Source organism: Bufo bufo, chromosome 1, assembly GCF_905171765.1.
Source record: "Bufo bufo chromosome 1, aBufBuf1.1, whole genome shotgun sequence".
NCBI classification, from domain to species: Eukaryota; Metazoa; Chordata; class Amphibia; order Anura; family Bufonidae; genus Bufo; species Bufo bufo.
Window position 1 is genome coordinate 481,171,000 of NC_053389.1, and position 26,151 is coordinate 481,197,150.

The following is a 26,151-nucleotide window of genomic DNA, read 5'->3' on the forward strand; positions in this document are numbered from 1 at the left end:
TCAATATAAAATGAATTATCAACATTCTGAAGAAGCAGTGCCATCTAGAGGTGAGAATAGCACCAAAAACTGCACCATATATATACCCTTCAATCCTTCATATCAAGATGTAAATATTTTTGACGTAGAGGCGACACAATTGCTAAGGCTACTATTGATGTATGTTGGACACTCTCCAATGAGGAGACTGATACTGATGAGCAGACAGTGTTTGCTAATTAGGAGGCTGGGATTTCAATCAGGTTCACCACATTTCATCCAAAGGCCAGGCTTGGGACATATGAATCTGAAATACATTAATTCAAAGCATTGGATGCATTTTAAATGCATCCTTAAGGCCTCATGCACACAACCGTATCTTTGGTCTGTGTCCGATCTGCATTTTTTTTGCGGATCGCACACGGTCCCATTCATTTCTTTGGAGCCATAAAAATGCGGCCAACATACAAATGTCATCCATATGCTGTCCGCATCGGTGCAGCCAATCCGCAAATTATAGAACATGCTATATTCTTGTCCATTTTGTGGACACAAATAGGCGTTTTTACAAAGAAGTTGCAGCATGCACACGGCCGATATCCATATTTTACGGATCCGCGGTTTGCAGACTCCAAAATACAGGTCCTGTGCATGCAGCCTAAATCATATTATTTGTAAAATAGTACAATAAGAGGTCAAAAACATGAAGAACACTCTTTATAGGCTCTGGCATTGAATGCCCGCACTACCTTTCTGTTGGAGACCAGTGACTGCCTGAATGAAGCTAGCTGTACGAAGGATTTTACCACTATGGATTATTATGTCTGCTGGGGTTCCTGTTTTCACACATGTACAGTGTACAGTGCCGGCTTATGAGACTCATCTGATTTGATATGGATGAATCATTTCTATCCACATGTTCCCTGGTATTACCTACACTTCTATATCAGTAATTCCCACCTGGATTCCTCACTTACCTGTTATCCTGTAGAACAAGCAGATCGCCAGCAGAACACGTACAAATGCATCCATTTTCCACCTAGCAGTCACTCCATACTTCTGTCCAACAACTTAGATAAGTGAAGCTAACTTTAGGAAGGAAATGAGCCTTCACAGAGGGAAAAAGTCAGTGACGAGAACTTCCTTCTATTCAATTGTTTTGGGGACTCTACACCAGCGTGCATAAGTCCTCAGCATTGATTTAATATCTATATATATGTTTGTGTCTGGACCTTGGACAGAGATCTCAGGGAAGAGCAACTAAGACTGCAAAATAAGCACATTAGGATGACCCAGCAACCTGCACCAGAGGGGGTGCAATGTGTCCGCCTATAACGGCATACCTCCAACAGATCTGGCGCTTTGCTGGGAAAAGGAAATTGTTAATTGCCTTGGATTTCTGCTGAGTGCTGTGGTGTCCATCTGTGTTAGATCCATTGCTGTGACTGGTATAGCTATAGTATATAGAGGACTGGACTGTAAAAATAGTAAAGGTGGACACGATCAGTTATACAGTGGAGAGTCAATTACATGCTTATACTGTCTTGGGCTCTTCAGTTTCTTAGATGTATATTTTTGTGATACACTTTTTATTGATAACATACATTTAAAGGGTTTCTGTCAGCAGATTTGTACCTATGACACTGGCTGATCTGTTACATGTGCACTTGGCATCTGAAGGCATCCGTGTTGGTCCCATGTTCATATGTGCCTGCATTACTGATAAATCAATAGCATAAAACGACCATAGATGTCCCTATTGCCAAAACCTAGTGTATCAACGAATTGTTGTGGCTGGTAAAGGGATTAACCAATTCAAATAACCCGGTAAGAACTCCCAAGTATACCAAACAACCAAAACCAAAAAATGGAGCCTGCAAAGTACCCATAAAAAATTGTGTTTTATTAAGTTACAATGTATAACACAAAGGGGGAAGTGACAGAACAGGCACCATCCTGGCACTATACACACTACAGAATTGTGTCATGAAATATCAATATTCCATGTGAATAAATACATATAATGCTAAAAATGTATACTGGGGTGAGTCAATAGTGGCAAAAGACATAATCAAATACATAATATGGGGATATTGGCAGACTAAACCGGCCCTGCAAAAGATCTAAACCAAATCTGCAAAAAGACAGAAATCTAAGCCCGCATTACTGAGAAAAATGATGTATATGCAAATGAGCCTCTAGGAGCAAGGGGGGCGTTGCCGTTACACCTAGAGGCTCTGTGTGCTCTGCAACTGCTGTGCCCTCTCCACTTTGATTGACAGGGCCAGGTGTGATGATGTCTTCACTGCCTGGTCATGTCAACAAAAGGGCAGAGAGTGCTAAGCCTCTAAGTGTAATGACAAAGCCCCTGTTGTACATATGAACATAGGACAAAAACAGATGCCAAATGCACATGCAACAGGTCAGACACTGTCATAGGTACAAATCTGCTGATAGATGCCCTTTAAGTCCAATACTATACCTCCAATCTTGTAAATCTAATACTGTTTCTTATCTCATTTCTATGACATTCACTGCATTCCACACCACAACAATATTTCAATGGCACTTTTTCCTTGTGCTTGTTGCTGTGCTTCTACTTGAATTGTACTTGTAAACCATTTAATACCATTACCAGTGCACTGGCGTTATAGTGTGGCACATGTAGAGGAGTAAAAGGCATTTTAAACACTGTTTCAAATTTCACATTTTTGGTCATCAATCGCTGTCTTATATCAAAGATTAATTTAATTGATTAAAACAATGTAAAGAAAAACTGTGTTGTTGCCCTTCGCACCCAAGGGCTGGTTAGATTAAGACTGGTTGCTATGGGCATTCCTCCAGTTTTTGTGTTCACTCGTTTTTAGACATCTTTCCCATAATGTTTCACTGTCAGTAAATGTGCCTAATAGAACATACAGGATGAGCACAAAAACAATCCTTGATTTCCAAAAGATATAGAATGTAACTTTATTGGAATATTCTTACTCATTGGTGTGGTTTTTTGTGCTCACCTTGTATAATAAATCATTCGTATAACCATACATACTATTGAGTACAGTTGAATGTATATGTCATCTACATGACTAGTAGATGAGGTAGACATTTTTTAAAGAAGAAAAAAAGCAAAAGAAAAAAGTAGGATTGTTTAGAGAGGCATTTGGCTGATCATTGCATGCAGTACAGTCGGCCATCATGAACCATGGTTAGCCTAAATGGACAAAATCATCAAATGTCCAAAACTTTTCTGCATAGGTAGCTGGAGAGACACAGGCTCGAGACCACCACTAAAAGATGGAACTAGAGATTATACATTTCCTTTTGGATAAAGTATTACAAAACCACTATGGCACCAAATTATCGTTCTGCAGACAACAGGTTTATTTCTTGCAGTTTCAATATATGCTATAAAGTTGTCAGGTAAAATTAATCACAGGATTTACAAATACACTGTATTCAGATTTGGAGAAGAGGCGCAGCAAGTAGTACAACCGACAGTATACACCAAATGCATATCCACTGAATAAAGTACATTGTGCTCTGTTATATATCCTGCTGGAAATTCACAATTGCTAATAGAACAAGAAGACATCTCCATATAACAGGTTCACTGTTTCTGAACCGTTTGGACAGAAATGAAGAAATATTATTTAATAAAAAAATCAACTATCATAGTACTGAGAACACTAGCAGCAATAGTCTTATGTGGGCAGGAGACAGATTCACCACATAATAAGTAATAGCACTTAACAGAGTGACAACTGACAGTCCATTTACAAGACACAAAGTTTGCAAACGTTTATTTCATATACATTGAATAATCGTTAGATACCCAGCCACTGGAGCAGTAGTACGTACATTCTGTGCAGTAGATTATCCTATTTCCAAGGTACATCCACCTTCCGGGTACATATGGAGAATCCATATACATCTTCTATACCAGCCATAGCTTTCTGCAGTGCAGGTACATTCAATGACACACTATAGTCCATCTAACCGTATCAGAGTTTTCGACATTTCCTCACACGTTTACTTTTGCGAACGTTCTTGTCCATGGAGCCTACTTTACTCCTTCAAAAAACTGCTGGTCGGTAATTCAGGGAATTACCTAAAAAAAGATCTCTGTTGCTTAAACTCTCAGACTTTCACTGAACTGTTTCTGTAGAGAGGCGGCTTTCATAAAGGCTCAGGGCATGGTGTACAAACTGATACTGTTCACTTGTCTGAACCATTCCACCCCTGTTGAGGGAAAGAAGAATAACCACTTATGAGTAATGATAAGGTCCTCTTGCATTTCGGACTACAGTCATGTGTAATAATTATAGTATCAAAGTATCAATTCAGAGCAAAAATATTATATGGATAATAATGTGGAGGAACGTTTTGTTTCCATCTACCACTTTAGAGTCTTTACCGGCAGGAGCGACCAGAAAAGTAAGGTGGTAAGGAGCACAGGAAGCTCTTTAGAACCATAGAAAGAGGCACCACCTCAAGTCCTCTAAGAACCAACATTATGGGCAAGGATAGCTTGATGTCCTGGTACTCTGGGGAGGGTAAGTAGGCAGAAATAGTTTTCTCTTTGCTCTTCCTCGTTACCCAATGAGCACAGTGCACATATTTCTAAAGTGAAGTGGGCCCTGATGACTCCCATCTCACATTGTGACTCATATCTTTTTCATTACATTGCTTTACATTGCAGTTCAATGTCAAGTAAATATGTGGTTAGGTCTTGTGAATGCCTCATTGAATTGAGATTTGAGCAGTTTCAGGTATGTGAAGTGTGCGGGCCTCATGTTCACAAATGACTAAACCATTGGGCCCATACAGTTTACCCTGGGTCACTGTTGGCAATACTAGCTTTACAGCCCTGATGGCAGCTCTGTGTTAAAATAAAGTTTTGGTGTGAAGCCAATGGAGCCAGATGTAGTAGTCTCTTCTGTGCCCTAGTGCCTAATTGGGCACAATTCCTTCTCTGCCACTTTCATATGGTCAGTATATGATCCATATTTTGCATCAGGCATACAAATACTGATGTAAAATACTTGCCAAATATTGATTGTGTGAAAGTGACCTAGTGTGTCACTTATAGCCACATCTCAGCTTAAGCCACTTATCGACTGCAGTGGAGCATGTTACCATGCCACATGGATATGCCGGAGCCAGCGAGGAGGACTGGAGCGCTGGGGAGCAGGTAAGTATGAATCTTCTATTCATGGAAGCAGGCTGCAGGCAGTACAGATAAAGTCTTTGTTCCCTTACAACCCCTTTAAGGTGTTGGCAGCTTTGGACAATTCCAACTTGATAAAAACATCCCTTGACAATAGGGACATCCCAAAGTGTCCCTTTACTAGGACCCTCAGTAATCACCTGTAATTTATGAGGAAACCTGGCAGTAAGTATTCATTTGCTCTGCAATGCCACCACTGGGGAAACTAAGCATCACAGTGGTCCACATTTTCTAATGTGTCTGTGCCTTGAATCTGCCTAATTATTTGGGACAACTGCAATTTTTTACAACCTGCTCAAAAAGGGGAAGCTTCATGGGAATATGGGATGGGATGGTACTGCATTGTAATTGGATGTGATATAAGATGCAATATTTTGTGCCAAAGTTCTGTCACAATTCTGGCCTGGAATTCTGTCTTAAAATAAGCCAATCAATAGTTGGTATAGCGTTAGACAAAGCTGTCTATTCCTGCTCCATTATCATCCAGACTGATTTTAATTGTGGCAAAAAGATGAGGATCAAAACAGAGAATAACTCATAACTCAGTTAACTCAGAATTCCATAACTGGGTATATGAAAAAGTTTTTTTTTATGCTGGACAACCTCTAAATGTAACCACTAAAGTGGTTCCAAACCAGCTTCACTATCAGCTGTGGGGAGATGTATTTCTCAGAAATAGTTTGTGGCAGCAGAATTATGCCCTTTGACCATCATTTGGACAGGATACATCTCAGTCTGCTTGGGAAATGACAGGAAAAGCTGCCTAGTTTCTGTGTGAACTCATGGTCACGTAGGGTGTGCCAATTTGAATATGAACAAGACACATCATTTGCTATCAGACTAAATATACAGTATATGCATTTTCTATGCCGCAGAGAGATCTTAGAAAATCAGGTATCGCAATTTGATAACTGAACTGTTTGTGGGTATAAATACATAACTTGTATATGGTATAATTTACTATGATAAAAGTCACATAAACCCGAACATTCTAAATATCTGCTACAGTTTATTTAATAGGGGTTGTCCAGCCCCTTGAAATGTTCTACCAATAGCTTAGAACGCTATAAAATAACAAACTGAGTCATACTCAATGTACCAATCCCCCTGCTACTCCCGTTCATACTTTTCCCAGGTCCCCTGCCGGACTCTGTTTTCTGGCCTCCAGTGATGACACATCGATGTGGACATTTGTCTGTCATTGGCAGCCAATCATTGGCAGAGGTCACATGTCCATGTGATATGTCAACATTGGAGACCAGGATACAGAAACTGATGGGGGACCTGGGAAAGACACTTTTTAACTCTTTGCAGGGAACTAGAATACAAAGTATGCAGTACAAAAGGATAAATAGTAATCAGCAGGATTAGACTGTATAGTTACTGTGTGGCAATCTTTTTTTATTGGTTAATTCTCTTTAATTATTAGTGATGAGCAGGATAGGCAATATTCGTTTTCACAATATTTCGCGAACTTTTGGCCTAATATTCGCCATAAATTTACAAATTCTAGAACTCGTGGTCTCCAGTCATTATTTTCTTGATTGTGAAAACCGGCAATGTAATATGTTCTTATTGCGTGCACAATATAGACGTGGCTCACTTTTGCTACATTTTTCACACTGCTAGAAGCTTCCTGAGACTGGAGTAAATGCACAGTACAGTAATTCCTATCACACTACCTAACACCCTGAACTGGAACACCCTACACTATATCACTATCTAACCTACACTGACTATCTCCCACTATCTGTATTATATATATATGAGCTAACAAACTATCTAATGTAATTGAATAAGGATCCAGATGACTCAGCAAAGCACAGGGCACAGCAATGACACTGCTCTCTCTCTCTCAGAACTGCAAAAAACAGCAGAAAATGGCTGCTGGGGAGTTTCTTGTATATTAAGGGGTAGGCAACTTTCCTATTGGTTGCTAGGTATGTTGCTAAGCTCAGACAAAGATATTGCAGCCTTCTGATTGGCCCACAAGTAAGAAGCAGTGAGATTACTGATGAAAAAGAAAATCTAGAATATTCACGATTACAAAGATATAGCACTATATTCTACATCTTCACAAATTCTCGAAGTGCCGATATTCGCGATAAAAATTTGAGATTAGAATACTCGCGATCAACACTATTAATTATTTCCTACCCCTTTAAGCTAGTGATATCCTTTTTTATGTAGTGAGTTAGTGAGTATATACAGGCCCCTATTTATCAGTGCTGGTACCTCTGGTACCAGGCCACATTCCTAAGGATTGAAGTAACTGTACATGAGTACTATGCACTGAAGACCTTTAGGAAGGGCTAGAAAGTATGAACTTCTATGTATGTAAAAAAAATCTCAGCTCCATTGAGGACATTATCAGGGTAAGATGTGATTACCACCTCTTTGCTTCATATGGGTGTTGGCCAGATGCTATGTTGGGAACTAGTCGATGGGGAGCTCGCTCATTTGTTCATGGCCTAGGTGACTGTTACTTAACTCTGTATGTTATCTTCTGTACATATATGTTATGCATTTTATCATAGTTTGGTAAAATTTTCATGCACCTAAGCCTTGTCAAGCCTATTTTATTCCCGGATCTCAGAATTCACGGTAATACAGTTACACAGAATTGTATACTGTCCACGCACAAGAGCCCTGTGGTAGGCGTCTCTAATGATGTCATGTAACCCCTAACATATTTTAATATTTTATGCAATATATGTACTACTGTGACTACAATTATGGTCCCATATCTTTCCATTATATCTAAAGAGCCTTTTTTATTTATTTTTTACAAATTTGTATTACAGATCCAGTCATATACTATGCAAACGTATGCAATCATAAACACTTATGTTTGGATACATCTGCTATTGATTTCATTCTAGAAATAATGTATAGCTTAACATATACAATATTTGTAATAACCTGCCAGACATCAGCCAAAGGGATATACTTTTGGCATATGATAACATGAGATAAGAATAAAATATGAATTGTTTATGTCCATACACAATAATAAAGATAGACTAAAACAACAGTTACACTTTAAATACTGTCTATTTAATATTTAATAGCTCTCCAGGACATAAATTTAGGATAGAGCATAAATGTTTGATTGGTGGGAATCTGACTTCTAGGAACCCTGTCGATAAGCACATGAAAAGGCTGGGATGCTCACTGTTTACAGAGGCAAAGTAGCTCATCTTGAAATGGGTGGCTGTGTCTGGTATTGAAGCTCAGTACCATTGAAATGACTACAACAGCCACTTCACTGTTCTACCTGGCAATTTTGACCTAACAAAAGGACAGGTCATTAATACTTAAGTTAAGTTCCTCAACTTGCACAGCTGGTAGTACATCACATTCTTATGGCAGACTGTTTTCTGCATATGAAGAAGTAAATGCATACTGTCATAAAGTGATCTGTGTCAAGGAGAATTTAGGCTAGTTTCACACTAGCCTTAAAATCTACCAGCAGGCTGTTCTAGCAGAAGTACAGTCTGCTGGAGTTCATAATATCCAGCATAGCTGGAAAGAGCTGGAGCACATCCATGCTCCATTGACTATAAAAGGACCTGGTTGGGATCCGGCCTGTTTCCGTAATTAGTGCTTGTAGTGTTTTTTATCTGGCTGAATGCTAAAACTAATGCCGCAAACAGGCCGGATCGCTGCCGGGTGCCACTATAGTCAATGGGCTAGTGTGAAACTAGTCTAAAAAGCTATTAGCTGAGCGCTGTTTCTCTTTACTGCTGAACACAGAAAAGAAGACAAGCTCAATAAATAGTCTATAAGGACATCTTCAGACCATTGGTATCAGCGAGGACAAACAAAGCTCAGATGAGCGCTTCTAATTCGTTTTAGTGAATTGCTGGGGGTCTTAGCACTCAGAACCCCACCTATCAAAATCTTTGATATGTTGCTATGACATCAAACGTTTTGAAAAAAAAAGTGCAATTACTTGCTTATTTCCTTGCTTAATACACAATACTGTTTTTTGTGATCTTGATTTACCTGTCCATTCTTAGCTTACAGACAATGCCTAATACATCTACAACTCCTTCTTCTCTCAGTTGACAACAGCCAATGGATGTAGCAATGAAACAACCAGTTCTCCCAATTCCAGCACTGAAAAGAAATGGACAATAGTTTATTAATGGTATGTGACCTTATTATAGCTGTAGTATAGCTCATCGCTAATCTAAATGCAGCTTTGGCTAGTTTACAGTCGACACTGGATTATTTAGTATACCATAACTCTATCACTTACTATCTGACATGTCATTGTGTCAGAAAATGTTGAACTGAAGGAAAATGCCAGTCATTGGCTGCAGTGGTGCAGGTGACCATGTCCATACCCCAGCCGGGGACTGGAAGATAACCGAACAAGAGTCAGAGTGCAGAACAGCAGCAGCGGGAAGTAAGTTAGTATGAGTCCTTCACTAGGGGCTATGAGTAAATTATGAAGAATTCCCGGAAAACCCCTTTTAGCTATGTATCAGACACAGCAATTGGCTTGTGTGGTGCTGTTCTGCAAAAGTAAATCCAACCCTCTGCTCTAGTCTTTTAAGCTTAGATATGAAAGAAGAAGAAAATATTATGTAATGCCACACTGGTACCAGTCACATAAGGTAAAGTATTTGTAAAGGTGCTTCACATTTTATGTAGATTTAGTAAATGTATTTTTAAGTTTTCTTCAATAGGATTCTCTGTAATCTTTTGCAAACTCAGCAACAGTTGCCCCTAACCTAAATACAGAAGAAAAAAATATTTTTTTCCACCTTCAAGAAGATAGAAAGAAGTATGGCTGGAGAATTAGACTACACAGGGTTTGTTTGTAGTCTGTTACCATGGCTTAACAAACTGTGTAGAACAATGCTATCGTAAAAGTGTACATAGCTTTTAAGGACTGTATGTAATTATATTGTTCAGAGTATTATATAAAGAAGATTCTAGAAGTGTGGTTGTGATAATTGAAATACTATGACTGCTTTTATTAAATCTGGTGCTTGTGGCCTCCTAGAGTCAATGGAGGGAAGGGTGCTGGGAACTTCCAAAGTATTCAACTATATATACTCTACACATATAATCAATATTATATTAACTGACTTAACCTGTTAACGCAACAAAAGTGACCATCCTGGAGTGCCTGAGTCAAGATAACGTTGGCTACATCAGTAGTTCAACAGTTTATAGCTCAATTTGGTGGTCTCGAAAATATGGGGCTTGCTCCCTAGATGGCTGCCCAGACCCCTGGAGCATGTGAAGCTATTATACATTAAAAAGAAACGTGTAGTCTGATATGTATTATATTGCTATTAAATATTACACTCATAAATACCAAAGAACAACATAACATCATAAACCAAGATAAGGTCTCTAAACTTTTTTTCTTTCTAGGAATCAGATATAGTTTATTTGGAGTCATGTGCTTTTAGAGTTGTTTTTTGTTGTTGTTCCTAGTTTTACAATGCAATCACAATTACACACTATTACAAGATCATCAATATCACTTGCTATCTCTGCATAGACACCTACAGACCCCAAAACTACTTTGTTTCTTGTTCTATCTTTTTGCCTACATTTAGTGTTTTGATTTCTGTTTTCTTATGTGTTGGTGAATCATTGCAGTAGTCATGGTAAGTGCATTCTCCTGTCTAAAAAGGATATCATAGAAGCCTACCACTAGCAATTACCAAATGTTACAATGTAGCCAAAATAACCCAATAAACAAGCAAATCAATATGTTTGTGACACGTAAAAAGGAAGGTAAATTGAAGGTGTATATATAAGGCTGCATATGTTGCTTTCATCTTACTTGAAGAGACATTTTTCTGGACATTCCATATTTCCTCACCACATTCCTATCTACCTCCTGAAAGGAAGTGTGTTTTGCAGAGGAAAACATCTTGTGCGTGTAGTCAGGATACAGAGATATTCAGAAGTGTTCTGTATGGGTTAGACATAGAACTTTTAAAGGTAGTAAGAGGTCACAGACGTGCAATGTACTCCTGGAGGAATAATCATAGAACACTTGTACTAACACAGGCTGATCCTAACGTTTTGGGCCAAACACAATGGACTAGTAACTATCACATGCCCCTGCCAGAAAAATTCATTTCATCAGTACAGTCAACAGCTAACACTAGCTGGTCAAGGATTTTTTAGTAAAGGCCAGTGCAGATGTTAAAGTGGATTGATTTTCACTTTCAGATGGTTCCACAGCAGTCAGGGGGCACCATATTATTATCTGTGATATAGCTGAGGTCATACAGTTGCTCATGCTGAAAGATTAGATTTCAATCTAGCAACAATGTACTCTTTTATTTCAAGTACTGTATATGAACAACCTAAAAGGGGTTGTCAAGTTTAGAAAACCCATTTTCACACACCCTATGGTACTAGGATATGTCCCATAAAAATAAAACACCCACATGAATGTGGTCTTGCTGAGCCCTTGCCACTGCTCTATGCCCCACAGAACCAGGAAGTGGCTTGAACAGACCCACGGTCACATGTGCATGAACACCAAAGCAGTGACATACAATTCAAGCAGATGTGTGCAGTGGTCACAGGACCAAACTACTTCCTGGTTCTGCCGGGATCGGAAGCAGCTGTAAGGGGATAGAGGCACAGGCATGGCAAGGCCACAGACAGGTGAGTGCTTTTTTTAATTTGGAATGTGAAAGTACCATAAGGGTTGTTGTCCAAACAACCCCATAATAGATGGAGGTTCCCTGTTCAGGATAATTGTCTCATTCCCAGAGTGGACAGTGGTTACAAAGAGCATCTATCACTTAGGGAATCATTTATTATACTGAAATACGCCTATATTAGGTGTATTTCAGGCACAGATGGTGCATCGGTTAGTGACTTTGCCCCGCTCACGGCAGGTCTAAAATTGTGGGCGTGGCGTGGGCGGGGAAGGCGACAGGCCGGCAGGCTCTTCTCATATACCATTTTCTATACCTGTTTCAGGCTGTTTTACATTTAGAACTGGGGCTGGATGCTCTGAAGTTATGGAGAGGCCTGCGTCTCTTCATAACTTCAGAGGATCCACCGCCAACTTAGGGCTTTATTAGGACGTGCGTCTAAAACTCTGGCAGGGGCGTTGCTAGGGTCTCAAAAGATCCGGGGCTAAACCCCAATAAATATGGCCCAGTTCTCTAAATCGAGCCCCCCCTCTCCCAGAACACCGCATTTTGCTGTACTTGCTATATAGCAGCACATACCTGTCACATCCAGTGCTTCCAGGTGACATCTCCTCCGATGTAGATCTTCTCTGTCATCATCTTCTCCATTTGGTCTGGACAACTTCTTTCAGCTGCCTCGTCTCTGCAGAGTGTGACGCACAGACATCTTAGCTTCCTCCCTTTTCTATCATCATCCCACAACCTGGAGGCCCCACAGTGTTATCCTGCTGCTTGCTGTGCTTCCCAATACCCTCAAATACTATCCTGAAGAAATAATAGTGCCCCCCACAGTAATAGTGCTCCTCAAAGTCCCACCAATAGTAATTCCCTTCTAGAATGCCCTCATTAGTAATACTGCCCCCTACAGTGCCCCCAACAGTGATAATGCTCTCCAAGAGTGCCCCCATTATTAGAAGAGCCCTCCAGTATTAATAATACACTCACAGGGCCCCCAGTAGAAATAAGGCCCCCTATTGTTGCCTCAGTGGTAATGAGTCCCATGTAATAAAGTCCCATGTAAATAACATCACACCATCTCTCCAGCCCCCTACAATATACAGTCCCATGTAAATAACATCCTTCTCTCTCTACAGCCCCCTCCAAAATACTGTCCCATGTAAATAAAATCACGCCATTTCTCCAGCCCCCTCCAATATACAGTCCCATGTAAATAACATCCCTCTCTATCTACAGCCCCTCCAAAATACAGTCCCATGTAAATAACATCACCTCCTCCCCAGCCGCCTTCAACCTACAGTCCCATGTAAATAATATCACCCCCTCCCCAGCCGCCTCCAACATGCAATCCAATGTAAAAATCACCTCCTCAACACTCAGTCCCATGTAAATAACATCACTCCCTCCCCCATCCACCTTCAACATACAGTCCCATGTAAATATCACACCCTCCCATAGTCTCCATCAACATACAGTCCCATGTAAACAACATCACTGCCTCCCCCAGCCCCATCTGACATACAGTCCCATGTAAATAACATCACTCCCTCGCACAGCCACCTCCAACATACAGTCCCATGTAAATAACATCACTCCCTCCTCCAGCCCCGTCCAACATTCAGTCCCATGTAAATAACATCCCTCCCACCCACAGCTGCCATCAATATACAGTCCTATGAAAAAAAACATCACTCCCTCCCACAGCCTCCATCAACATACAGTCCCATGTAAATAACATCACTCCCTCCTCCAGCCCCCTCCAACATACAGTCCCATGTAAATAACATCACTTCCTCCTACAGCCACCATCAACATACAGTCCAATGTAAATAACATCCCTCCCTTCAGCCCTAACCTACAGTCCCAGTTAAATAAACATAACTCCCATAACTCTGCCTCTCTCTTCACTTACCTCTCCTCATGTAGCAGACATCACCACAGTTTCTTCCCCAGGACTTCTCCTCTTCACTGTCGTCCTCTCCTACACTGGTCACATGATGGTGACATCATCGCAGGTCCTTCTTAACCACTGCCTGTTTTACTGGTTACATGACCTGTGATGTCCTCACAGGTTCTTCAGCTCTTCCAATGCATTAAATTCAATTGTATTGCCATTTTGAGGGTGGCAATACAGTTGTATCTAGCTGACAGGCAGGACATTCGGGACCTGAGACAAAACATCAGGGGCCCAGGCCCCCAATGTATTAATCTAGCAACGCCCCTGACACCGGTATTAATACATATACCCCTTAATGCTTGATTTGTAACTTCTTACTGCCATGTTTCCCTACGGATTACAGTGATCAGCTTATTATAAATAGACTCTTTAACCAACTAAATATTGGACAAAGTGAAAAAAAAATCTGCTACATGGTTCCTTCTGCAGAATAAAGCATTGATTCTCATACAAGAAAATTATTATTATTAAACTGCTATAAGTAAATAACAAAAATGTGATAATTGCGTTGTGCATTTTTCCCCTCATAATTAGGAGAGCTCCTTAGGCCTCCTGCACACGAACGTATTTTTTTGCGGTCCGCAAAAACGGGTCCCGTTTTTCCGTGATCCGTGACCGTTTTTTTGTCCGTGGGTCTTCCTTGATTTTTGGAGGATCCACGGACATGAAAAAAAAGTCGTTTTGGTGTCCGCCTGGCCGTGCGGAGCCAAACGGATCCGTCCTGAATTACAATGCAAGTCAATGGGGACGGATCCGTTTGACGTTGACACAATATGGTGCAATTTCAAACGGATCCGTCCCCATTGACTTTCAATGTAAAGTCTGGAGTCCCTTTTATACCATGGGATCGGAGTTTTCTCCAATCCGATGGTATATTTTAACTTGAAGCGTCCCCATCACCATGGGAACGCCTCTATGTTAGAATATACTGTCGGATATGAGTTAGATCGTGAAACCTCATTTCCGACAGTATATTCTAACACAGAGGCGTTCCCATGGTGATGGGGACGCTTCTAGTTAGAATATACTACAAACTGTGTACATGACTGCCCCCTGCTGCCTAGCAGCATCCGATCTCTTACAGGGGGCCGTGATCAGCACAATTAACCCCTCAGGTGCCGCACCTGAAGGGGTTAATTGTACTATCATATCCCCCTGTAAGAGATCAGGGCTGCCAGGCAGCAGGGGGCAGACCCCCCCTCCCCAGTTTGAATATCATTGGTGGCCAGTGCGGCCCCCCCCCTTCCTCCCTCTATTGTAATAATTAGTTGGTGGCACAGTGTGCCCCCCCCCCGCCCCCCCCTTCCTCCCTCTATTGTAATAATTCGTTGGTGGCACAGTGTGCCCCCCCCCTTCCTCCCTCTATTGTAATAATTCGTTGGTGGCACAGTGTGCGCCCCCCCTCCCTTCCTCCCTCTATTGTAATAAATCGTTGGTGGCACAGTGTGCACCCCCCATTGCCCCCCCCTCCCTCTATAGCATTAACAACATTGGTGGCCAGTGTGCGGCCTCCCATCTCCCCCCCCCCCCCCCCGATCATTGGTGGCAGCGGGTTACTAGCAATAGTACAATAGTAAAAGATTCATACTTACCTGGGAGCTGCAATGTTCGTGTCCGGCCGGGAGCTCCTCCTACTGGTAAGTGACGGTTCATTTAGCAATGCGCCGCACAGACCTGTCACTTACAGTAGGTGGAGCTCCCGGCCGGACACGAACATCGCAGCAGCAGTTAAGTATGAATCTTCTACTATTGTACTATTGCTAAGTAACCATGGCAACCAGGACTGTAGTAGCGTCCTGGCTGCCATGGTTACCGATCGGAGCCCCAGCGATTAAACTGGGACTCCGATCGGAACTCCGCTGCCACCAATGATGGGGGGGGGGGGAGATGGGAGGCCGCACACTGGCCACCAATGTTGTTAATGCTATAGAGGGAGGGGGAGCCAATGGGGGGCGCACACTGTGCCACCAACGAATTATTACAATAGAGGGGGGGCCGCACTGGCCACCAATGATATCCAAACTGGGGAGGGGGGGAGGGTCTGCCCCCTGCTGCCTGGCAGCCCTGATCTCTTACAGGGGGCCGTGATCAGCACAATTAACCCCTTCAGGTGCCGCACCTGAAGGGGTTAATTGTGCTGATCACGGCCCCCTGTAAGAGATCGGGTGCTGCCAGGCAGCAGGGGGCAGTCTTGTACACAGTTTGTAGTGTATTCTAACTAGAAGCGTCCCCATCACCATGGGAACGCTTCTGTGTTAGAATATACTGTCGGTTCTGAGTTTTCACGAAGTGAAAACTCAGCTTTGAAAAAGCTTTTATGCAGACGGATCTTCGGATCCGTCTGTATAAAAACTAACCTACGGCCACGGATCACGGACACGGATGCCAATCTTGTGTGCATCCGTGTTCTTTCACGGACCCATTGACTTGAATGGGTCCGTGAACCGTTGGCCGTGAAAAAAATAGGACAGGTCATATTTTTTTCACGGCCAGGAAACACGGATCACGGATGCGGCTGCAAAACGGTGCATTTTCCGATTTTTCCACGGACCCATTGACTTTCACATATGCAAACTGTTGTAATTCCTACACCGTTCACCTGATTTGGATGTAAATACCCTCAAATTAAAGCTGACAGTCTGCAGTTAAAGCACATCTTGTTCGTTTTATTTCAAATCCATTGTGGTGGTGTATAAAGCCAAAAATGTTAGAATTGTGTTGATGGCCCAATATTTATGGACCTGACTGCTGCATTGTCCAGAATTAGTGTGAATGATAACACACAGTGTCATTTCAAGCCATGTGAAAACACGACTTACTATAGTTCTCACACACTAAGGCTCCATTCACACATCCGTATGTGTTTTACGGATCCGCGTATCCGCAAAACACGGACACCGGCAATGTGCGTTCCGCATTTTGCGGATCGCACATCGCCGTCACTAAAATAGAAAATGCCTATTGTGGACAAGAATAGGACATGTTCTATTTTTTTCGGGAATGGAATTGCGGACCCGGAAGTGCAGATCCGCATTTCTGGATCCGGACAGCACATAGTGTGGCCCCATAGAAATGAATGCGGAACAGAATTGTGGACGTGTGAATGGAGCCTTAGGGCTCATGCACACAACCGTATGTATTCTGCGATCCGTAAAACACGGGTACACAAAATAAATGGATGCCATCCATGTGATATCCGTCTCGCATCCGTTTTTTTTTTCAGATCCCAAAACGGACAAGACTAGGACATGTTTTTTTTTTTTGCGGAACAGATATGCGGACATACGGACACAGAATGCACACAGAGTCATTTCCGTTTGTTTTCAAGCCCCATTGAAGTGATTGGTTCCGCATATGGACCTGTAAAAAAACGGAAATAAAAATGTTCTTGTGCATGACTCCTAACAGTGTATGTCACCCAGGATCAGCATAAAGTACAAATGATATTTTCTAGCACTAATGCACAGTGAAGGAAAAAGCTCTGAGAAGGCCACCATCTGCTGGCTACCTATGGTACTGCATTTGTCTATCTAGGCACCTTGAAACTCCCTTGCCTCAAGCCCCAATTGCATTGATTTGTAACAGAAAAATAATTAGACCATAATATTCCAAATGCCAATGTTCACATTTTTATTAAATAAAATGCACATTTAAGATGACATTTGAACTAGCCAAATGCAACTATACAAGCATGTACATGCAATGTATAATGATAAAACATGACATAAAAACCATAAATTATAAACTCTTACAACTTAAAGGGATATTTTGACTGTGCTAAGTTATCCCCTATCCACAGGATAGGGCATAACTATTAGATTGGTAGGAGCCTACATGTGGGACCCCCACCAATCATGAGAATGGGGACCCCGTGCCCCTCGAAGTGTCAGATCAGGAATGCACATTGTGGCTCCATTCATCTCTATAGGAGTTTCAGAGACAGCCAATAACAATGCTCTGCTATTTCCGGAAATCCCATAGAGATGAACAGATTGTCATTTCAGGTGGCCCCAGTGGGTATGAGGTCCCTGTTCTCATGATCGGGTGGGATCCCAGCAGTAAGACCCCCACGATCCAATAGTTATCCCCTATCCTGTGGCTAGGGAATAACTAGCCACAACTGTAATAGCCCTTTAAAAGGTTATTTTCACATTGAGACACAATTTTATTGTTTAGAAATAAAAATAAATGTGCATAAAAATTGAGTAAATACATTTTGTATTATAATCCAGAGCCATATTCACAATTCTGCTCTCAGAACTCAAGTGTGGTCTGTGAGTTCCACCTCCTCTTTCTTCATAGGCACTTTCCTTATATGCATGCAGGGCCCACAAACTGGGCAATTGCCCAGGGCCCCTATTAAGGTGAAAGGGGTATTCCCAAGCATGGTCACAGCCTGTGTATACAAGTCTAATTTAGACTCTATTTTTGAAATGTTTCTGTGGGTATTTGAACTCACAACCATCTACATTAAAGACAAGCATCTTAACCAAGGTTCTTGCCTTTAATGTAGATGGTTGTGAGTTTGAATCCCCACAGAAATTTTTTAAAAATAGAGTCTAAATAAAACTTGAATACACAGGACTCACTTTTTAAAAAAAATATCTGTTACGCAATTCACCATATGGGCTAACTTTTTAAAATATTTTAATAGTAGGGGTGTTTTCACATGCGGCGATGCCCATAATGCTATTTTCTTTTGTCTCTTTTTATTTTGGGGAATGGGGGTGATTTTAATTTGTAAGTTTTTTTTTTATATTTGCAAAACTTTTTTTTTTACTTTTTGTTAAGTCCCCCAAGTGGACCACAATTTACAATCATCAGATGTAAATTGCTCCATTAGTCTGTATAGAAACCACTATATCCCAGTTCAGTGCTGCCATCTAGTGGCCTAAACTGGGACATACTAACAATGAGCCTGGAAGCCTAGTACAGGCTTTCCCCGATCTCCGCTGGGGGAAAGCGTGCCTGAAGGGGAATCCCGCGCTTCCGGTTTTTAACCCTCTCAGATGCCGTGAGTAAGGGGAACTCATTGCTGTGAGGGGAGGGGACATGTGGCGCATTCTGGGGCCATAAGGGTGCAGATCTGTGGGAGGAGCTTTATGGGGTGTAAATCTGTGAGGGAGCTCCGGAATCGACAGAATGTAACTGTGTTGTTAGTACATTATTACAAGATTTGGGGCCCCACTTTTGATTTTGCCCAGGGCCACATTTTGTCTAAAACCGTCCCTGCGTGCATGTATATGCTTGGAAAGAGACAAACAGGAGATTGCCAGATTTATGTATAGGATTGATATAGGACATCACCTGCAGTGTACTGCCACTGGACCCCTGCCCGTGAATGCATTACTGTCTTCCTCCACATCCAGCATGAGTTGAAGCAGAGGCTGAGCACCGTCTGGAGTCTTGTGGTCAGGCCAGGACGTGTACCAGTAATGTTTCACGATGCGTGACTGGCTTCCTTGCTGGAGAAACACAATATGGTAAAAATAAATACAGTTAAGTATACCAGATAGCACTGAAGCCATGTGATAATCTCTAAAACCGTTACCTTGAGAATCACAGCCTAATCCGAATAGATCAACGATCAATGATAAATTGCAAGGATCCTTTTCCATGGCCCGATGCTAGGCCATAACACACCCCTACTTGCAGGTATGAGGGAATGTGAACAAGTTTGTAGTGGAATTCACAGACACGGGTAACCTACCTGCAAGTGCAGTGTGAACACACCTGAGCAGAGAGCTGAACATATGACTATACTAGCTCTATCTAGCCACTGTATTCACTAGCATCCATCTTGGGTCACAGTTGGGATAACACACAGTATACCATCCATTTGATAAAGTAGCTGCACTTTGAACTTAATAACTATATGTCTCTAACATAATGGGTGAGTTTTTGTAGCCCTCTTTCATTTAGAATTGCTTTTAGGCGTGGTCTGTTTTGCGGTCCGCAAATCGCGGATCCGCAAAACATGGATGGCGTCCGTGTGCGTTTGGCAATTTGCGGAATGGCACGGACAGCCTTTACATATAACGGCCTATTCTTGTCCGTAAAGCGCGGACAAGAATAGGACATGTTCTATTTTTTTCGCTGGGCCACGGAACGTATACATTCAAATATTACCTGCTCACATAGCAGCACACAACAGCAAGATGCTGCCAGATGATTGATTATAGAGATCACTGCAGCATCCTGAGAAGGCATGTCTCTGGGAATAGAGGATACTACTGGCTGGCCTGCCTCTGTACCTATAGGCCAACCACCAGATTGTGTCTATAATAACAAACTGGATGTTTTTTTAATTAATCTACCCAATTTTGTTATATGATCATAGGTTGAAGATAGGCTGTATACTGCCTATCTATATGTAGTGCAGTAAGTCTACTCTGTAATGTGCCACTTGTGTAGGGGATGGAAGACTAAGGGCTGTTTCACACGAGGAAGTCCATTGTGGGAATCACGCTCCGTGTGTGTGTGATCCTCCGCTCTGGACTTGTAGGAGCACACGGCATTATCATGATTTATAATGCTAGGTGCCTCTGCATGGCCTTTTTTCCACAGAATCATACTGACAGCTTTATGTCAGTATGATTCTGTAGAAATAAGGTCAAGCAGAGGCACATAGCATTATAAATCATGATAATGCCGTGCGCTTCTGCAAGTCCAGAGCGGAGGATCACACTCCCACACGGAGCGTGATTCCCGCAATGGACTCTCTCGTGTGAAACAGCCCTAGGGGCCCCCCTTGCTCAGGGGCCCACCTATACCCCTGTGGGCCAGTTATCTCCTGGGACAACAAAGAATTGGCATACTAAGGCCTCTTTCACACTACAGTATGTCCATTTCAGTGTTTTGCGTTCCCTTTTTCACGGATCCGTTTTTCCGTTTTTTTGTTTCCGTTGTGTTTCCGTTTCGGTTCCGTTTTTCCATTCCGTTTTTCCGTATGGCATATACAGTATACAGTAATTTCATTGAAAAAATTGGGCTGGGCATAACATTTTCAAAAGATGGTTCCGCAAAAAACGGAACGGATACGGAAGACATACGGATGCATTTCCGTATGCATTCCGTTTTTTTGCGGACCCATAGACTTTAATGGAGCCACGGAACGTGATTTGCGGCCAAATATAGGACATGTTCTATCTTTCTACGGAATGGAAAAACGGAAAAACGGAAACGGAATGCATACGGAACACATTCCGTTTTTTTTGCGGAACCATTGAAATGAATGGTTCCGTATACGGACCGTATACGGACCGCAAAAAACGGACCGCAAAACGGAAAAAAAAAACGGTAGTGTGAAAGAGGCCTAAAGTTCATCTTGTCAGTAGCTAGTGATAATTGGAGTATAGTATATATATTTATATGTATATACAATATATGTATATATACAGTAATATGTGCGTGCAATATCTCAATGTATGCATCTGTTATAGTTATATACAATAATACTAGATAATATATATACAGATGTAGTAGAGTTAACACACACGCTTTATGAGACGTGTTATCTAAACTAAATGCGTTAAGCAAACACCTCAATTGGCTTTTGTTTCAAGATAACGCGATGAGTTAAGAAATTTGAGTTAAGAGTTTGTGCGTTAACCCTGCTACATCTGTATATATTGACAAGCAGATACATGATTGATTTCTGTTGTCTGCATAACTTTATCTAACATAGCTAACTGTGTTGGAGCCATTTTGATGGCAATCCTGACAGATCCTTTTGACTCATAATTGCATACATCAAGGCAAGAATTGCGCTGCAGACCACTCTATTCTTGCTTTCAAAACATTGGAAACTTGATGGAATGGACCCCAGCACCAGTGTGAACAGAGCGTTGCACCAGCGTTTCAGACAATTCGAGGAACATCCACATTCAAACAACAGCCTATTGTGACCCCTTTTAATGTTACCTTTATTGTCAGGCTCCGGATCGTATAGTACTCATGTTCGTTGACACTGTTGACAAGTACCTCAACATTTCCATAGATTCCTCTCTTCTCTGGCCAGTACAGGACACATTTCTGTGGAAAAGAAGAGTCACATAAATATATACTGTAGTTAGTTATTATTATATTTTTGCATACATTTTCTATGCCATATACATATGTCAATAAGATACAATACGATAAAATAAGAACCCAACAGAGTGAGAAGGATAGCTAGAAAATCAACCATTACGTACTGAGTTCTGTAGTTTAATCGACGTTGGCCTTGTCCAGATCAGGTTTTCGTTTCAATTTGTAAAACCATACACTGTTGATGGTGACATACTGTTTCATACACTTTGATTCTGTACATGCAACCCCTCTTGGACCGATTAAATAGAGTATGACTGTGCCTTGCCTACAGAAGCCCATGGGACTTCTCCACGACATGTACAGTACAGTATATATATAAATCACATAGAAAGTCAATGGTAACGCACATTATGAGCATTATTATAAGAGTATCTGTTCCCACGCACAAAGCTTATTGCTGATTTGCTGGAGCACTAAGTCGTTTCTAGATGTAACCTTACACATTATCCTCCAAGGATGGAGAAACAATGGAATTACAAGTGAAGTCAGGTATGTTTCCTGACAAGTGACGATTGTGTAACACGCAGCGATGAACACAACATCTACATGCACAGAAATCAGACACGAGCCTACGAATCTGCTATGTCCTACTGACCTGTTCAGCTTTTCTACAAGAATCACTGGAGCTTGTAACACACATGGGCTCAGCTAAATCACTGCCTGAAATATGGTGACCAGCTCCCTTATAAGATGATCAGGGGAAAGAAAAACATTACAAAGTTCAGCAGCCACCCATTGTAGAAATGTTCACATTGTCACATTATCTGATCCGCAGCCTCCACTCCTCCCTGGGAATCAGAGGGAAAGTATAAACATGGGAAAACAAAGGGCTAAAAATACAATTCTACTCTCACCGCTCCGCTTACTAAGCCAGGCGCTGAAGGTGGGTGTCATTACAAAAATCATGTTTTTCTAGATAAAATAGGCTCTTCCCTTACATTGCAGCCACCGCTCCTGACATGCCTGTTTTCAGAGCTCCATGCATTCCCCATGTACTAACAATTCTGGAGCATCTATTCTTATGTCTGTATGTTGTGCCATTCCTCGAGAGGTTGTACAACTGGATGTCACAATCAGTAGTAACATCTCCTGCATGTACCGTTTGCCTGGCCGAAAGTGGCCGGATCCATGCTGAATCCCATTATAGTCAAAGAGGTCTGGTGGTGAATGGCAGTATCTTGCTAGGATGGATCCGGTAAACTCTGGCAGGCTGTTCTTGGAATAGACCAGGAACAGTTAAATGGAGGTTTGAACCTACCCTTACTACATTATCCTTTCTTATCGTTATTTAAAAACGGTTGGATTGTTAGATTATATTAGGTGAGTAAATTGTAATGTGCAGGTTGGATTCTGGAAATCCGGTACCACCAAGTAATAGCTAAAGATAATAATATTTAGGAAGGAAGCAGCACTTTTGTTTCATGAGCAATGTTGCAGCTTCTCTTTGAAGCCATTTTTGGCGAACATTAAAGTAATCAGAAACCGGCTGGAAATGGCAGGTTTATCAGATTTTAATGATATGCCAAGCATCCTGCAATTGCTGGCAACAGTATGTTGATCTGAGTCTTTCTCTGCTGCTGTTTGTCTTGCTTCTATGTACTGGAACCTTGGTGAACACCACCATCTCCCCAAATAAATACCAATTGCCCTTTGTATAATTGAGAATTTCTGACTTTTACCCCATGAAGTAACATAAAACAATATCAGCTAGTTAGTAATACTACAATTTAATCGAATGTATTGTTTCAACTAGTTAATATCACATGAACCCAATTACAATTTAAACCCCTTGAGGACCTCCGGAAGTCTGGTCTTTAAACATGGCGCCCACTCGCACGTGCAGCGGCCGCTATAGCCGCCGGGTTTCTGCTTTTTTAAATAGTAGAGACCTGCGGCACATGTATGCTATCAGCCATTTTCCCCTTCAGATGCCGTGGTCAAATGTGACCACGGCATCATAGCAGTCCGGAAGAGGAAGCCGCTCGCTTCCGCTCTGATAACAGCGTTCCCTGGCTGAGATCGGGGAACCTGTTACATTGCTCTAATAGACCGAAGCCTCAAGCAGGCTTCAGAGTCTATCAGAGAAATATACCAATACAGGCCACTAGGTGGCAGCATTGTATTGTTATATTGAAAATAAAGTATTCGGCTATATAGTCATCAATGAACATAATGGGCAATCTAATGATTGCCAGTTATAGTCACCCAGGGTGACTTAAAAAAAAGTTTAAAAAAACAAAAACGTTTTTACAAATATAAAAAAATATAAAAAAATATAAAAGTTCAAATCACCCCCCTTTTCTAAAATAAAAATACTTAACCAATAAAAAATAAACATCATGGGCATTGCTATGTGCGAAAATGCCCATACAATTAAAATGTAACAATATTAATGGCATACAGCAAATGTCGTAACGGGAAAAAAATAAAAGCAGCCAATTCGCCATTTTTTGTCACTTCAACTCCCCAATAACTTTTTTATAAAAAGTGATCAAAAAGTTGCACACATTTCAAATAAGTACAGATCGCTCCAAATGAGCCCTCACACAGAACCATACAAATAACTACAAAAAAGTTATAGGGCTCAGAATATGGTGATACATATTTTTTTTCCTCAAAGGTTTTAATATTTTTTTCAGTATTAAAATGCAAGAAAAATTATACAAGTGTGGTATTGTTGTAACCGTACTGACCTGGAAAATGAAGATAACAGGTCAATTTTGTTAGTGTACAATGTGTACAATGTAAAAAATTTATAAATAAAAACCTTTGTCAGAATTGTGTTTTTTCCCAATTCTACTCCATTTGGAATTTTTTTCCTCTTCCGACTATATGGTATGCAACCATAAATGGAAAGAAAAGTAGAGTACAACAAGAAAAGTAGAAAGTACAACTTGTCCCGCAAAAAATAAGCCCTCAAAAGGCTATGTGAATGGAAAAAAATATATATTAGGACTATGGGAGTTCATTCCAAGTCATGGTCATTGTAATAAGACACTTAAGCCCCTTTCACACGGGCAAGATTTCCGCGCGGGTGCAATGCGTGAGGTGAACGCATTGCACCCGCACTGAATCCGGACCCATTCATTTCTATGGGGCTGTGCACATGAGCGGTGATTTTCACGCATCACTTTTGCGTTGCGTGAAAATCGCAGCATGCTCCTCTTTGTGCGTTTTCCACACAACGCAGGCCCCATAGAAGTGAATGGGGCTGCGTGAAAATCGCAAGCATCCGCAAGCAAGTGCGGATGCGGTGCGATTTTCACGCACGGTTGCTAGGAGACGATCGGGATGGGGACCCGATCATTATTATTTTCCCTTATAACATGCTTATAAGGGAAAATAATAGCATTCTTAATACAGAATGCATAGTACAATAGGGCTGGAGGGGTTAAACATTTTTTTTAAAATAATTTAACTCACCTTAATCCACTTGCTCGCGCAGGAAAAGGACCTGTGGTGACGTCACTGTGGTCATCACATGGTCCGTCACATGATCCATCACCATGGTGATGGATCATGTGATGGACCATGTGATGAGCGCAGTGACATCATCAAAGGTCCTATTCCTCAAAGAAGAAGACAGAAGAGAAGCCGGGCTGTGTGAGCAAGTGGATTAAGGTGAGTTAAATTATTTTTTATTTTTTTAACCCCTCCAGCCCTATTGTACTATGCATTCTGTATTAAGAATGCTATTATTTTCCCTTATAACCATGTTATAAGGGAAATTAATAAAATCTACACAACACCTAACCCAAACCTGAACTTCTGTGAAGAAGTCCGGGTTCGGGTCTGGGTACCAAACATGCCAATTTTTCTCACGCGCGTGCAAAATGCATTACAATGTTTTGCACTCGCGCGGAAAAATTGCGCATTTTCCCGCAACGCACCCGCATCTTATCCGGGCCAAAAACATGATGCCCGTGTGAAAGAGGCCTTAAAGGAGTTCTCTGGGAATTAACAAAATAAAATTACTGAAAATACTTAAATATTGCTTTATCATAAATATATCTCCAAATACCTTCCATTAGTCATAATGGCTTGTTTTGTCTGGGGGCAATCATTAGTAGAAATAAAATGTCCGTCGTCCTATTAGTACACAGAAAACCTGTCCTAATCACACAGCAGGACAAGTTACTTCAGAACACTGAGGTAAAGAGCTGCCTCATCCTCCTCTCCTACTTGTCAGGGATTATGATCCTGAATACAGTTTAATATAATCTTCAGCTGAATCTCTCTGTAGGAATGGAGTT

The 26,151-nt window shown here is 41.4% G+C and overlaps 2 protein-coding genes across 2 annotated transcripts in view; both read right to left on the bottom strand.

The window, feature by feature from the left end:
• Positions 1–1,098, bottom strand: part of PTPRB (protein tyrosine phosphatase receptor type B) — a 158,927-nt gene extending 157,829 nt beyond the window's left edge. The window contains exon 1 of the mRNA XM_040409891.1: positions 957–1,098. Coding sequence (XP_040265825.1) covers positions 957–1,011 — 55 coding nt within the window. The 5' untranslated portion in view covers positions 1,012–1,098. The remainder of the gene's footprint in view (positions 1–956) is intronic.
• A 2,202-nt stretch (positions 1,099–3,300) lies between these two features.
• Positions 3,301–26,151, bottom strand: part of PTPRR (protein tyrosine phosphatase receptor type R) — a 180,944-nt gene continuing 158,093 nt past the window's right edge. The window contains exons 11-14 of the mRNA XM_040409908.1: positions 21,731–21,841; positions 19,115–19,272; positions 9,215–9,328; positions 3,301–4,218 (exon numbers count right to left, since the gene is read on the bottom strand). Of these exons, the coding sequence (XP_040265842.1) occupies positions 4,125–4,218; positions 9,215–9,328; positions 19,115–19,272; positions 21,731–21,841 (477 nt within the window). The 3' untranslated portion in view covers positions 3,301–4,124. The remainder of the gene's footprint in view (positions 4,219–9,214; positions 9,329–19,114; positions 19,273–21,730; positions 21,842–26,151) is intronic.